This window comes from Zosterops lateralis (genome assembly GCF_965231275.1).
Source record: "Zosterops lateralis genome assembly, chromosome: 6".
Lineage (NCBI taxonomy): Eukaryota > Metazoa > Chordata > Aves > Passeriformes > Zosteropidae > Zosterops > Zosterops lateralis.
In genome coordinates, this window is record NC_139761.1 from 23,569,272 (window position 1) to 23,581,851 (window position 12,580).

The window sequence follows — 12,580 nt, forward strand, 5'->3', positions numbered from 1 at the left end:
AAACATCCCCCTAAAGACCAGGAATGAGGTATGCCTTTAATCCAAAGTCATGTTTTAGCTTATACTCAATGAACAATCTGTGTAACATCTGCTCTGACAAGAAGTCTAAGTAGAGCATTGTGGAAAAACAGATTCTTGGAGAATTCCAGCCTATCTGTGCATCAGGGCTGAAGAAAAAACCAGCAAGTAATGGTATAGTCAGTGCATAGTATCAAGGTTCTAAAACAACCAAACCACCAATAGCCTTCTTAAATGATACTTAAAGCTAGAAGGGGGCATGTGATGGAAACACTTCAAAAGACAAGCATAGAGCAGACATGGTATGTTCCCTACTCATATAAAGCATCTCTACTTCATTCTTGGAAAAGGGGAAAAACTATTGTTCCTTTGTCCACTTTACTTGAATGAAAAGAGAACAAGGCATTTTTCCTTTGATCGCCACTCACCCTTGTGGGGAAGGGAAAAGAAAATAGTTTAAGTAATTTCCTATCCCTAATCTATCTGCACTAAATGCTCAGAAAATATAAACTCTTCCATCAAATTTAGTCTTGAAGTTGTCAGCTATTTTCATGGTCTCATTCCTATCCACAGCTCTGATACTGTGGATAGAGGGGACCTTGAAGGAAAATGTAACAATTACTAGAAACACTACTGCTTTATGGTGCTAATAGTACGCTACCATCTTACACCATTTCTGTAGTGGAATATTGATTGGAGTATTTAGCTTTTAGAAAACTTGGAAGTTACCACACACTGACATTCATGTTACACTGAGCTGCTTAGATCTAGGAATGTTAACAATTAATGGCACTGCTTAACAATGGTAGTAAGTTTCTTCTAACAAACATTAAACTATCAATTATATCACCAGCTTTGTATGCAGCAACAAAGCTCCTCTATTTTCACAGTCAAAAATACATTGCTGCTGGGAATATAACCTGAAACAACCTGAAACAATCCAGTCCTTAGCTCAGCAACCAGACCCACCATCCTGTTTTCATAAAGCCTGTTAACATGTTACTCTGAAACAGCGGTCAGAAAATTTGCAGAGACTCCAGTGCCAGCCATTTAAACCTGTGCAGCAAATGCACAACAGTGAATCACACAAGCTCAAAATCAGAACCATTAAAATTATTCAATATTACAAAAAAAGAGTAACTCATTGAAAAAACTAAAATGGCTTCCAAAGGCAATTCAAAACATGAAATTAATCAAAACATGCAGACCACTAACACTTACTCAGTTATTCAGTACTAAGTTTTTTTGGTAGAACATTGTTTAACATCTTCAATAAGGCATTTAAACTTGTTTGTCCTTCAAAAAAGACAGCACATTAAACCACAACATTCCCTGAAGGAAAGGAAACATTGTTGGAAACTACTGACAAGAATAAAAATTACTCTGTTGTAGAGAGGCAGAGGCAGATAGGATATTGAAGTAGCAAATGCACTGAAGAATCTGAACTCCTTGAGAAAGGGGAAGCCTGGGTTTTCCCACTGCCTATTTGTGCTGCACTCCATCCCTTACTAGACACATTTCTTTAAGAATGACATTCAGCAATTCAGAACACATAAATCTGTTACTACTCTTGAGTTCAGATGAAAAATGACACACTCCAAGCTACAACTTGGCAACTACCTTCTAGAAAAATGGGATGTATATGGCATTTTGTACACGAAACCAAGCTTACGTGTCCTTCCATCCTGAAATCCTTCTAGGATTTCCTGGTCTGTGATTTGGCATATCAGATAACACAATTTTCTTCCTGTCAAGACTGCATGGATTATAACACTAGTTTCATACTCAGTTAGCAGACAATTAAAGCCCTTAAGAATAATTTTGGATACAGAGCTTGTAAGGTATTGCCACCTGCAATTACAATTCATATTTTAAATGTAGAAAAACTAAGGTGATACATCTGTTAATAGAAAAGATCACAGGCATCAAGAGTAAGTAGTCTACAAAGCCACATTTATTTGCACTTGTACAGAACAAAGCAACAGATGTTGTTTTCCATACAAAATTATATAAAACCAGTATTCACCTTCATAGATAACACTACACCACCTTAAGTTTTATTAAATACATTCAGAAAGCATTCTTGCACGCACACAACATTAGTATTAGGTAGTCCCAGGTAACTCCAACACTGCAATGTAATTATTCCTAGTGGTATGAAGGGATCAAAGATTAGTCTGCAACTAAAACGAAAAGAATCCTGGTTGAGAAGCAAGCTGAAGTCTTTCTTCCACTGGCCACCAAAACAAGGATCATCATTGAACAGATTAACTATATCTAGAACATAGATGTAAATACTACTAAAGCTCCTGCAGAAAGCAGGTAAAGAGTGGTTTTCCAGACTGACTTGAGCTATCTTGGCCAGTGTTAACATTCCCATTTTAATCACTGCTTGCCTATGGATAGGAAATTTTTATAAAACTGGAGGATAGACAGAATTGACTAAGAAGCTTGCAGTTACAGAAGAAAACAAAAAGTATAGATTCAAATAATTACTTTGCCTTCCTACCCAGCACTGGAGAGATTATTTGCTTTACTAGGTCTTAAAATTCCCATTCTTGCAAGGAATAGAGGGGAAAGGCAAAATTTTATATTTCCTGCAATACTGCCTTCCTACATATAATCTAAAATGGGGAATTTAAATGTCAACAGGACATCTCAAACAATTTATTTAAAATGCACATTTATTTCTACAAAAAAAAGAGTGTATGATACAGAAGAAATGATCACATCTACTTTAAAGGTTTACCTATTAAAATATACAGAGGATCATAATGAGTACAGGATATTTAAAAAAAAGATGCAAAGGAGTGTTAATCTTTTATTTTTACATTTTCAGGAACTTCACATAATTTTGGTAAGTAACCTTTTACAAAATTATGTAAAAAGTACAAGAATGCCTGGTAAACAGTCTGCATTTTTCCAAAAGATTTTTTACAGCATGCAATTCTTAAGGCAGCCTTCTCTTCCTCCTTACAAGGAATCCTTTCTCTCAAATAATCTTCTGCTGCAAAGATTAGGCTAAGGAAGCTTGGTCTCTTCTGTTAACGCCTTTTGTCTTTCCTGTCTGATTTACGGTCTCTTTCACTCCGTGAAGTTCTCTTGCCTGACCGACTACTTTCTGATATAGATCTCTTTCTGTCAGATCTCGAACTTTTATCCTTTGAGCTTTTGGTATCTCTACTACCACCTTTTGAGGACTTGTGACTTCTATCTACTCCTGAAGCATCCCTTCGCTTCCTGTCTGTGCTCCTCCTGCGTTTTCTATCTCTGTTATGCCCTCTGCCTCGGCTTCGACTTCTACTTTCACTGCTGCTCGAGCTACTGCTGCTGCTGTCCCTGCTTGTACTCCCACTTGTAGTGCTGCTGCTGGTGGAACTGCTCCGACTGGTACTGCTGCCAGTACTGGAACTACTTGCACTGGTAGTACTGCTTGAAGTGCTACTGCTACTACTGCTGCTGCTACGGTTATGACCAGTTTTGTTCCCTGCCCTACCCCTGCTTCTACTCCTAGTCTTACTCTTACTTTCTGCACTCGGTGTCTGATTCTGCTCTGCCTGGGCTTCAACCACCTTTACAGACATCACAGCATTTTCATCCTTGTCTGTCTGGGGCTCTGTATCCTGAGTGGACTGAGACAACTGAGGTGACTGTGCTAGGGGCACAGACTGTGGCTGAGATAAAGCCTCAGCCACAGATTCTGTCGGAGCTTCAGGTGTTTTCTCCTGTGTTTCTTCAAGTTCAGCTTTATTTTCTGTTTTGACACCTTTCTCCTTCTTGGGAGAAGGAACATTAGACAATTTTTCTGGCTGAGCATCACACTCTGTTTCTGGTTCTATCTCTTTGCCATTTTCATTTTCTACAGGTTCTACACTATCTGCCTCATTCATTTCAGCCATATCCTGCTCATTATCCACTGGCTGAATGTTTTCACTTTCCTCTTTTACAACTGTGACCTCCTCATGCTGACCATCCTGCTGCTTGTCATTCTCCCTCCCCTCAGTAGGCTCTTCTACTTTCATCTCTGTGTCATGTTTCTGCTCATCCTCTTCCTGTTCTTTTTCTGCATCGCTATGTCCCGAACCTGAACCTATTTTTCCCTTTTCCTCCCCTACCTCTTCCATTTCTACATCATTGTGCTGATTACCTGTCTCCATCTCTTCCACCTGCTGAGCCACCTTACCCTCTTCCTGCTCCTTGTTCTGTTCTTCCTTCTTTTCTTCATTCTGCACCTCCTGATGTTCTTTTTCCTTCACAGATTGTCTTCTGGGCCTGGCCTCCATTTTGTTAATCTGCTCTGCAAATTCATTTCTCCTGCTTTCAAAGAGGGCTAGAGAATAAATGCATAAATAATAGTTAAGGTAATCTACAGACACTGAAGTCTATTTATGAGCTAGTAAGTTATCAACATATAAATACTGCAACCTTGTTCTTTCTGAAGTAGCAAGCCATTCATGCATAATGAAAAAGACTGCTAATTACCTTAAGAAAACAAAGCAAAGGGGAGAATAAGCTCAGCTGAATATTAGAACAGTAAAGCCTTAAATCGAAGCTAACAAAAACTTTTTGACTTCATTAAAATTAAACCAACCAACAGTATATCAAAATAATACCTTAATTTCTTGGTATTTATCTATTAAGGTTATACTTCCTAAGGTAAACAAAAGACAGTAAAAATAAGCAAAAAGCTAGCTACGTATTTAGAAAGCTTAATTATTGTAGGCTATCCTACAGGATACTGGTGACAGACAGACAGGTGAGCTTCCTTCTTTTATCCCCCAACCCCATAAAATGAAGAAAAGCTCCTAAGAAAAAAAACAAACCAACGCATTCTTAGTTTAATAAAAAAGAACAGTAGGACTACCATCAATTGGAGCATTTTAAATTGTTTTCCAAAAGAAAAATATAGTCATCCTGTGAAATAGAAATGAACACACATTGAGATTAAAAAAAATCATCATAAATTTCTAATGCTATGCTTAAGAAAATACTTCTCAAATGCTTTGTAAACACCTGCAGTTCCTTGGGTCTTCACAGAATCTGCCGTTTTAAAAATGAAGTTGCTGCATTTGGATACATCCAGGTACTAAAGCTAATAAAGGACTGTTTTAAATGCATATTTCTGAAATTATGCCTACACATATTTTGATTTCTTGTAAGAGAATCAAATCTCATTCAATATGAAAAATAAGTCACTTATAAAAAAAGAGTAATATCAACTTACGATGAACACCCGTGTAAGAATATAGCTTGTCCTAAACATGAAATTCATGTATTTAAGCATATACTTAAAAGAAATTTGTATGGAAAACAAAGGGAAGCAAGAACAAGGACCTTTGTATCACAAAACCCACTTACCATTCATCTTTTTCTGTGACTCTTCCATCAGCTTCTGCGTAGCAGGACACATTCTGCCAGGTATGTAGAATAAATGAGGTTTTGTCCTTGTTCTTATGTATTTAATTATTTTAGCATTATGTTCATTCCATTCTTCTTGCTGAGAAATGAAAGAAAATAACCGTGAGATACACAAGAACAGTTTAAACAAGAAAAAGATCAAGAACAAAACAAAAACTCACCAACTGAGCAAGTTCAACCTTTTGCTCCAATAACCGCAGCTCAGTCTGTTTAGCACGTCTTTCTTCAAACAGTTCTCGCCTCTCATTTTCAACTTGTTTTCTCTCTTCCTCTGCCTGCACTTCAAGTTTTTGTTCAATTTCTTGTCGTCTCTTTTGCTAAAATAAATGAAATAGCATCTTAATTTTTTTCTACATCAAGAGGAAGTGTTATAGTTTGATTCACTTAAAAAATTTCCATTATTTACACCATTGAAGACACTCCAAAAAAGACATTAGGAAATACCTCCTAAACTACAGCTAATGGAAGAAAAGAGTGTCACTGCCTGCAGGCACTTAATTTTTTGTTGGTTTAATTATAGAGTTATGGGGGCCTGTGAATTCCTTTACTATCTTTCAGTTTGGACTTTTCAATACAGGCTTCAACAAGTTGAGGGTTTTTTCCCCAATTGCAGAAAAATAAATAGTGTGTTTGAGGTATCAGGGAAATCAGGTAAATTGGGAGAGAAAGAAGTCAACTCCTCTAGAAACAAACGAAGGACTGCAGACTGGTGTTTGCGACCAACAAAAATTAGACTGTGAACACTTCCAGTATATTAATTGCTAATTTGATATATTACTACTATCCAGGAATGCTATTTGTATGCCCTAGACTGTCATGTGCTTAGATTGTACAATAATTGTCAATAAAAATACAGAATTTACTGTCTAGAGAACAAAATAGCTGTATTGTAAAACTCCTCAGGCCTCAACTTCAATTTATAGAGTGTATATGTATGAACAAAAAAAAAATCTCCATACAGATTCTCAGAAAAATTTTGCGAGGAGCAGTATCTCCTCAAAGCCTCTTTGTGCAAGCACATACTACTATAAATTAGATAGGGACTCTATGTTTCTAGACCATCCTGATAAATAGCTTTTTGTTCTAATGCAAGCAGGCAAAAGTGAACTTTGGTCTTATGTGCCACAGGACGTTAGGTAAACCACCCAAATACTGAATCTGAAAGTAATCAATACCAGCAGTGTGAGTCATCTCTGCTGAGACTATACAGAAAACGTTTTAAATCTTTCTATCTGCTTCAACTGGACTGCTGAAATTCAAACTTTCAAACACTGTTTTTAATCTAAAGGTTATTAGTGTTAACTGAATAACTCATTTACTGCAACAGTAAACAAATACCATAGCCTTCACAAATTAAAGGGCACACTAGGAATAAAGTTACCACCATCTCATATACAAGTTTTTTGAAGTAATCACTAAGCTATGCAAAGCTTTTGCTTCAGTACAATCACACATTTATTTATTAAAATTAGAAATTCTGTTAATCTCTACTGGAACAGGAAAGACATTTTTAAACAGATACCCTAACCAAGCATAGATTTCTGTATACTTGGTTATAATTTAAACATCTGGAACACACAAGGATAGGCACTGTTTCAGCAATACTGCATCACTATTATTTCCAGAAATAGCCCTCTTGAATAGTTACCTGATTAAATTCCATTTAACATTGCCTTTCTGTTTCCACAAAGCGTTATAAAGTCATAGTAAGAACCTCTTTCCTGCCTCCCACCCTCAATCCCCTGCATCAAGACAAACAAACACCTACATGCACTCCCACCAATTCGCAGCACCTGCAACCTACACTGTAGGGAACTTTCATTTTTACTTGAAATAACTTAACCACACAATTTTGCTTTATTATTTACAATCTGATAGAATTTAAAGTAAGTACCCTCTCAGTAGCAATAGCAACTGTGGACTCCTGTTTAAATTTTTGAAGGGTGCCCATCAACAAGCCAAATATACGTCGATTCCTGAAAAAAAACAAACCCACAACAAAAAGAAATTTGAGATTCAGTTCAAGTACTAAGATTTTAATTTGTATAAATAATCAGAGACATTTTTCACCTCAAATATACTTATTTTTAAAGGCTCAGTAGTACCCAAGGCCATTAGCAATAGAAGACATACTGACTGTGCCAACAGTACAGGATATAATTTACAGTGACATATCATTTTGCTTAAGACACAGCTCTTACCCAAACACAGAACAGCTAGCACTGGCAAAACTGGAAGCCTGCACATTTTTCATCTGGAAATAATAATGCTAAGGAAACAGTTTTTAAAAATCTTAAAGCAGAAGTTACCAAAGAAAAAAAGAGTCAAGTAAATACAGTGTGAGTTATCAATAAGGGAGCAAACTGAGTTTTCTAAAAAGCCTACAATCCCCTCTCCACAATCTGCTTAGACCATTAAGGAGAAATGGAGCCACAAGGGAGTGAAAGCTTATCTATCAGTTGCCCAACAATGAGACACTGTACTGGGGGATGAAACCAGAACTGCTCTCCAATTAAGTGTTGTTTTGAGAAAAAAGAAGTAAAATTCTTCAACTAATTCCCTTCTTCTGAGCAAGAACTATTTTCTTGACTTTCTCCTTCAATTTCTTTTCATTCGATCCCAAATTAAATCTTTCAACATGATGCAGACTCTGTTTATTTGCCTTGAACCTTTACTTAATTAAGTGAGAAAGGAAATGCTACTTTCTCCCTAAGTACCACTCTATTACAGTGGCATGAACCTCACATGGAAAGGTAAAAGTATATTAAATAATAGAAACAGATAAAAAATTGGAAGCAGAGATCACTGAAAATGCACTTGCATATGAATGACATCCCAAAAGACACTGAGCAAAATCAGGAGCTCAGTGGATGTTGTCCTCTTGAAGAACCTCCTTCCATCACAATTCAGAGAGACTAGTATTGGTTTTCTCATCTCCCTAGAGACCACTGAACTGAAAAGCAGTAAAACTACAATTCTGAGGGAACAAGCTTTTAGTGCCTGAAGCTCTAGGAAGTTCAGTAAGAAATTTGGAAGTCTCTCTGTGAAAGAAGGAATTAGAATCTAAGTAATGGAAGCAAGAGCAGACTCTAAGTGGGGTTATAACTAAAGAAGCAAGCAAAGTGCCAGTTTTCTGTGCCAGTTGATCTGTAGGGACTCAATCAGAGAAGCTTTCTGTAGCTCCTTATTCCTTAACTCTAATTCTTCTATTTGAGATGTAATTATTATTGCACCAGTGCCTTGCAGTCTGAAGTGGACGGAGTCCAAATTTGCAACTGTGTTTAACCTCTTGATTTTCCAACACCTCTTACCAATAGGGCTGCATTTCAGCTAGAATTTTAACAGCCCTGAGAAAAATAAAATATAGGAAAAAGGAGAGAAAAAGGAGATGTACACAGGAGGAATGGAAAATGCAGCAGGCGAAACGAATGCAAGGCTCTACACACAAGAAGTCGTCAAAGTAGTACAAGAAAAAAAACCATGATGGAACTACTTCACTTAAAAAAACGAGGCAGAAGGAATGAGGAACTATACCCAAACCTCTCCTTCAACCAACAAAATAAGTGATGAGCCAAGGCAGCTGTAATAATCCAAGACAATAAGCAACCAATGAAGCTACAGATATTTCTGTCTCACTCAAATTACGTTAAAACAGCACTAGCAAACCTGTTCTTGCAGGTGGCCTGAAAAGTAAAATCTGTGTCAGTTAGGCAAACAATGCACATGTTGCTGCTTGTGCAGTATTTTCAGAGAACACTTTTTAAATTAAATTTCACATTGTAATGGTAATTCTTCAACATAATCTTTGATGCACAACAGCTTGTGTGCAATGCCTTTTAAATCGGAAGCTACTTTCTATGGCAGAAAGTATTACGTTAGTGTGAAAGATTTCCACATACCTTTGTTTTCCTTTCTCATCCATATTTTGATCTTGTATAAGGTCTCGACGTGTTCGCTCTTTGGAGGTAGCAACAACAGAAGATGGCAACGCTGGCTACAACAGAAAAACAAATGACTTTGTTCATCACGTTGCAGGTAGCTTTCTTTCTGCACAGCTCCATTTACTATATATTACCTTTTTAATATCATCGTCCTCTGCGTCGCTTTCTTGGCGTGATTCTCTTCTTGTCCGACGTTCTCCACCCAGCCTGAGGAAGAAGTCAGTGGTCATTAGAGGGAATCTCTTCCAGCATGAGAAAAATAAAAGCATGTCTAGTCAGAAGAACCAACACTTTGGTAAAAATCTCCCCATTGTTCCAACAACCAGTAAGTAACATTTTACAGAGTCTACTGTTGGCGAATATCAGTGAAACAGAACAGTTTAAAATTTAATACAACTTGGAGAGTAATAAAAACAGAAGACTCCACAAATACCATATTTGACTTCTTAAAATACATTTGGAATTCATTCTTTTAAATGTCTGTGCTTTTCCAGAACCTCTAAAACAGCTACTGGTATAAAGGGATCACCGGATAGATTTAAATGCATTGACATGGAAAGGTTGGTACAATTTCTTAAACAGGAAATGTTATTTAAGTTACCTGCCAAAAACCTATGGGAGAAAGGAAGAGGGTTTACCACTTGAGACATGGATGAATTAAGGCTTTAACAAAGAACAACATAAAAATAAATAACTTAAATAAATTAAATCCTAAAATAAATAATTAAAGTTGAACTTATTTTCAGCCTTCATTTTCAGCTTTGTGGCACAGCACTCTCCTGCTTCCCAGCTTCGTTTTCTGCTAACTCAAACATTCCAAAGCAAGCTTTGCTTTGGTCAAGAACTACCATTGCACAATAAGGGCCCACAGCACTTAAGCTCACCACTATCAGTCACATCTAATGGATTTGCATACAGATGTGAAAGCTCAAAACCCAAGTTCATTGTCACATTGCCTGAATTAAATTTATTGAACAGGAGGTTTCAGTCATAATTCAATTTGTGTTCACTGCAAACAAATGTCACTACTGAAAATGTAATACAGCAAATTGTATGCAAAATAAAACCAGAAAATTCCAAGTATCTTTGTATTGCTATATCTTTATATCACTGCTACCATCTTTATGTTGCTTTAAGGTATGAAAAAGATTTCACCACAGTGATTTGCTGTCATCCAAATTGTTCCCAACAGGTCTTGAATAAGTAACCTCCAAAGAAAACAGTGAAAGTCCGCAGTTTTTACCAGTTTTTGGTTACAAATTCTCTTTCAGAAAAGCAAGTTGGCTACATCAGTTTTTGCACTCACCTACTGGATGCACCTTCAAGATCCCTCTGTTTGGCTGGGGGTCCTCCTCCACTATCCGAGAATCCACGCCTGAAAAGAAAACACTTACGGTTTTAGACGAAGTGAGGTTAATCCCCAGACCATCTCAAGTCTGCACAGCTGAATTATAATTTGGCTTTATGGTCACGATTAAACCTAAATTCTACTCAGCTTTTTCACCATTTACTGTTAGTACTGCAGTGAAGTGTTCAAACACATTGCTAGTGAACTGTCTAATTTCACCTTGAATTTCTGCACTTATTTAACTAACTAGCTACACTGAAACAAGCATCCCACCGTGTTCAAATAATCTTATCTGCAGTAACTTTTAGGATGTGGTTTTATCCACACATATTTTAAAATCCCTCCTGGAGCACCTACCAGTTTTTTAATCACTCAGAAACCGATCTTGAACTATTTCAAAGACAAGGTCTCAGCCACCACACAATACCCTCCTTAATTTTGACGTTTCCCTTTATTTTTCAGCCTAACAGCTGAGAAGGTCGGGGAAAACCATCCATTTAAACTTCTTGCAACTCGCCATGAAAAGGCGCTTTAAATTTAACCCCCAAGCCCTGTAGGGCAGCTCTGGTGCTCATTCAAAGCGAGCAGCGGAAGCAAACGTGGGACACACGACACCCAGCGCAATGGCACAGAAAGGATGGATGAAACCACACCGACCGTTCTCCTTACCTTAGCAATAAGCTCCCACGCCCTCTACCTCCACCGGGGCCTGTGAGGGCTAACAGCCTGTTTTGAGGGGGCCTGAAAGAGATGGTGGGCGCTGTTAGTGGTGCCTGTCCGGCCCCGGGGCGCTGCCGCCCGCCCGGCCCAACGGGCCCGCGGCCGTCCCGTCCCGCGCTCCGCGGCCGTGGCCCCTCGCCAGGGGCAGAGCTCCCCCATCGCCGCGCCGGCGGGGCGGGCAGGGCCCGCGCAGGGACGGGACGCGCCGCCCTCCCTGCAGGCCCGACGCGCGCACCGCCCCCCCCCCTTCCCAGCCCTTCCTTCGCGGGACAGCGGCGCGCCCAGCGCCCCCCGCCTCACCTCACGTCATTGGGGTCCCGGCCCGTGAGCTTGCGGATATTCTCGTCCACGTGCTTGAGGCTTTCCTTGGCTTTCTCCAGCTGCTCCTGCAGCGCGCGCACCGCCACCGCCATCCCGCCCGCCGCGCGGCCTGGCCGGGCCCCGCGCGAGGCAGCGCTGGGAAACAGGGGGAACAGGCCCCGCCCACTCCGGTGGCCGCGGGCAGGGAGGGCGCAGCCAATCGCGCTCCTGTGGCCCCCTCTGACAGCCAATCACTGGGCACGAGGGTTAAGAGGACGCCCCTCAGGATGGCTCGCCGAAAGTCCTCACCAATCACAGAGCCCAGAGACAGAGTGGCATCCCGGCTGCCCAACTAGCGGAAGGCTCTTCCCGTTAGCTGGACGAATCAATGAAAGGGGTCGCCAGAGTGACATGAGCAGAGCTAATAAGAACTCAAACGTCATTTCCTTGTAGCCCAATCAGAAAACCAATTCGAGGCCGCTTGTTCCCGCCCACCTGGGACACATCCTGCTTTCTCACTCTCAATGGGGCCGAAAGTCGGCACGCTCGGGATTCGTGCGAGGGCCAATCACCGCTGCGCTACCAGAGGCGGCTGTGCCCGGCGAGCCAATAGACGGGGGTGTTACTTGACGCGGGCTGGGGTGGCCCTGCCCTCACAGCCCGCCCGGAGCGGTGTGGCGGGGAAGCTCCGCAGGGCGCGTTAGTCGTGGCGCCCGGGGCGGCGGCGAGGCTTTAACCCACGCTCTTCCCCGGCCGCAGCCGAGGCCGCTGTGTGACGCCCCGCGGCGGGCAGGGCACGAGGCTGCCTTGCGGGCAGTGAGGCGCGCTCCGCCGG

General features: G+C 40.3%; 1 protein-coding gene across 1 annotated transcript; it reads right to left on the minus strand.

Moving 5' to 3' along the window:
* Window positions 1–1,954: 1,954 nt before the first annotated feature.
* On the minus strand, window positions 1,955–11,888 carry PNN (pinin, desmosome associated protein). Its single transcript, XM_083862574.1, has 9 exons — window positions 11,746–11,888; window positions 11,395–11,466; window positions 10,684–10,752; window positions 9,512–9,584; window positions 9,336–9,430; window positions 7,331–7,412; window positions 5,598–5,753; window positions 5,377–5,515; window positions 1,955–4,348 (listed from the first exon to the last, which is right to left on the minus strand). Exons 1-9 carry the CDS (start codon window positions 11,856–11,858, stop codon window positions 3,063–3,065), a joined length of 2,085 nt encoding a protein of 694 aa, XP_083718700.1. The 5' UTR covers window positions 11,859–11,888; the 3' UTR covers window positions 1,955–3,062.
* Window positions 11,889–12,580: the final 692 nt, after the last annotated feature.

Bases quoted from the DNA above. Each gene is read 5' to 3' on its own strand.
- PNN (XM_083862574.1), bottom strand. From the start codon at position 11,858: ATGGCGGTGGCGGTGCGCGCGCTGCAGGAGCAGCTGGAGAAAGCCAAG. The intron at 5,516-5,597 runs GTGAGTTTTTGT...TTCATTTCTCAG, and splicing joins AGGTTGAACTTGCTCAGTTG to CAAGAAGAATGGAATGAACA. The intron at 4,349-5,376 runs GTAAGTGGGTTT...TTTATTCTCTAG, and splicing joins GTCACAGAAAAAGATGAATG to CCCTCTTTGAAAGCAGGAGA.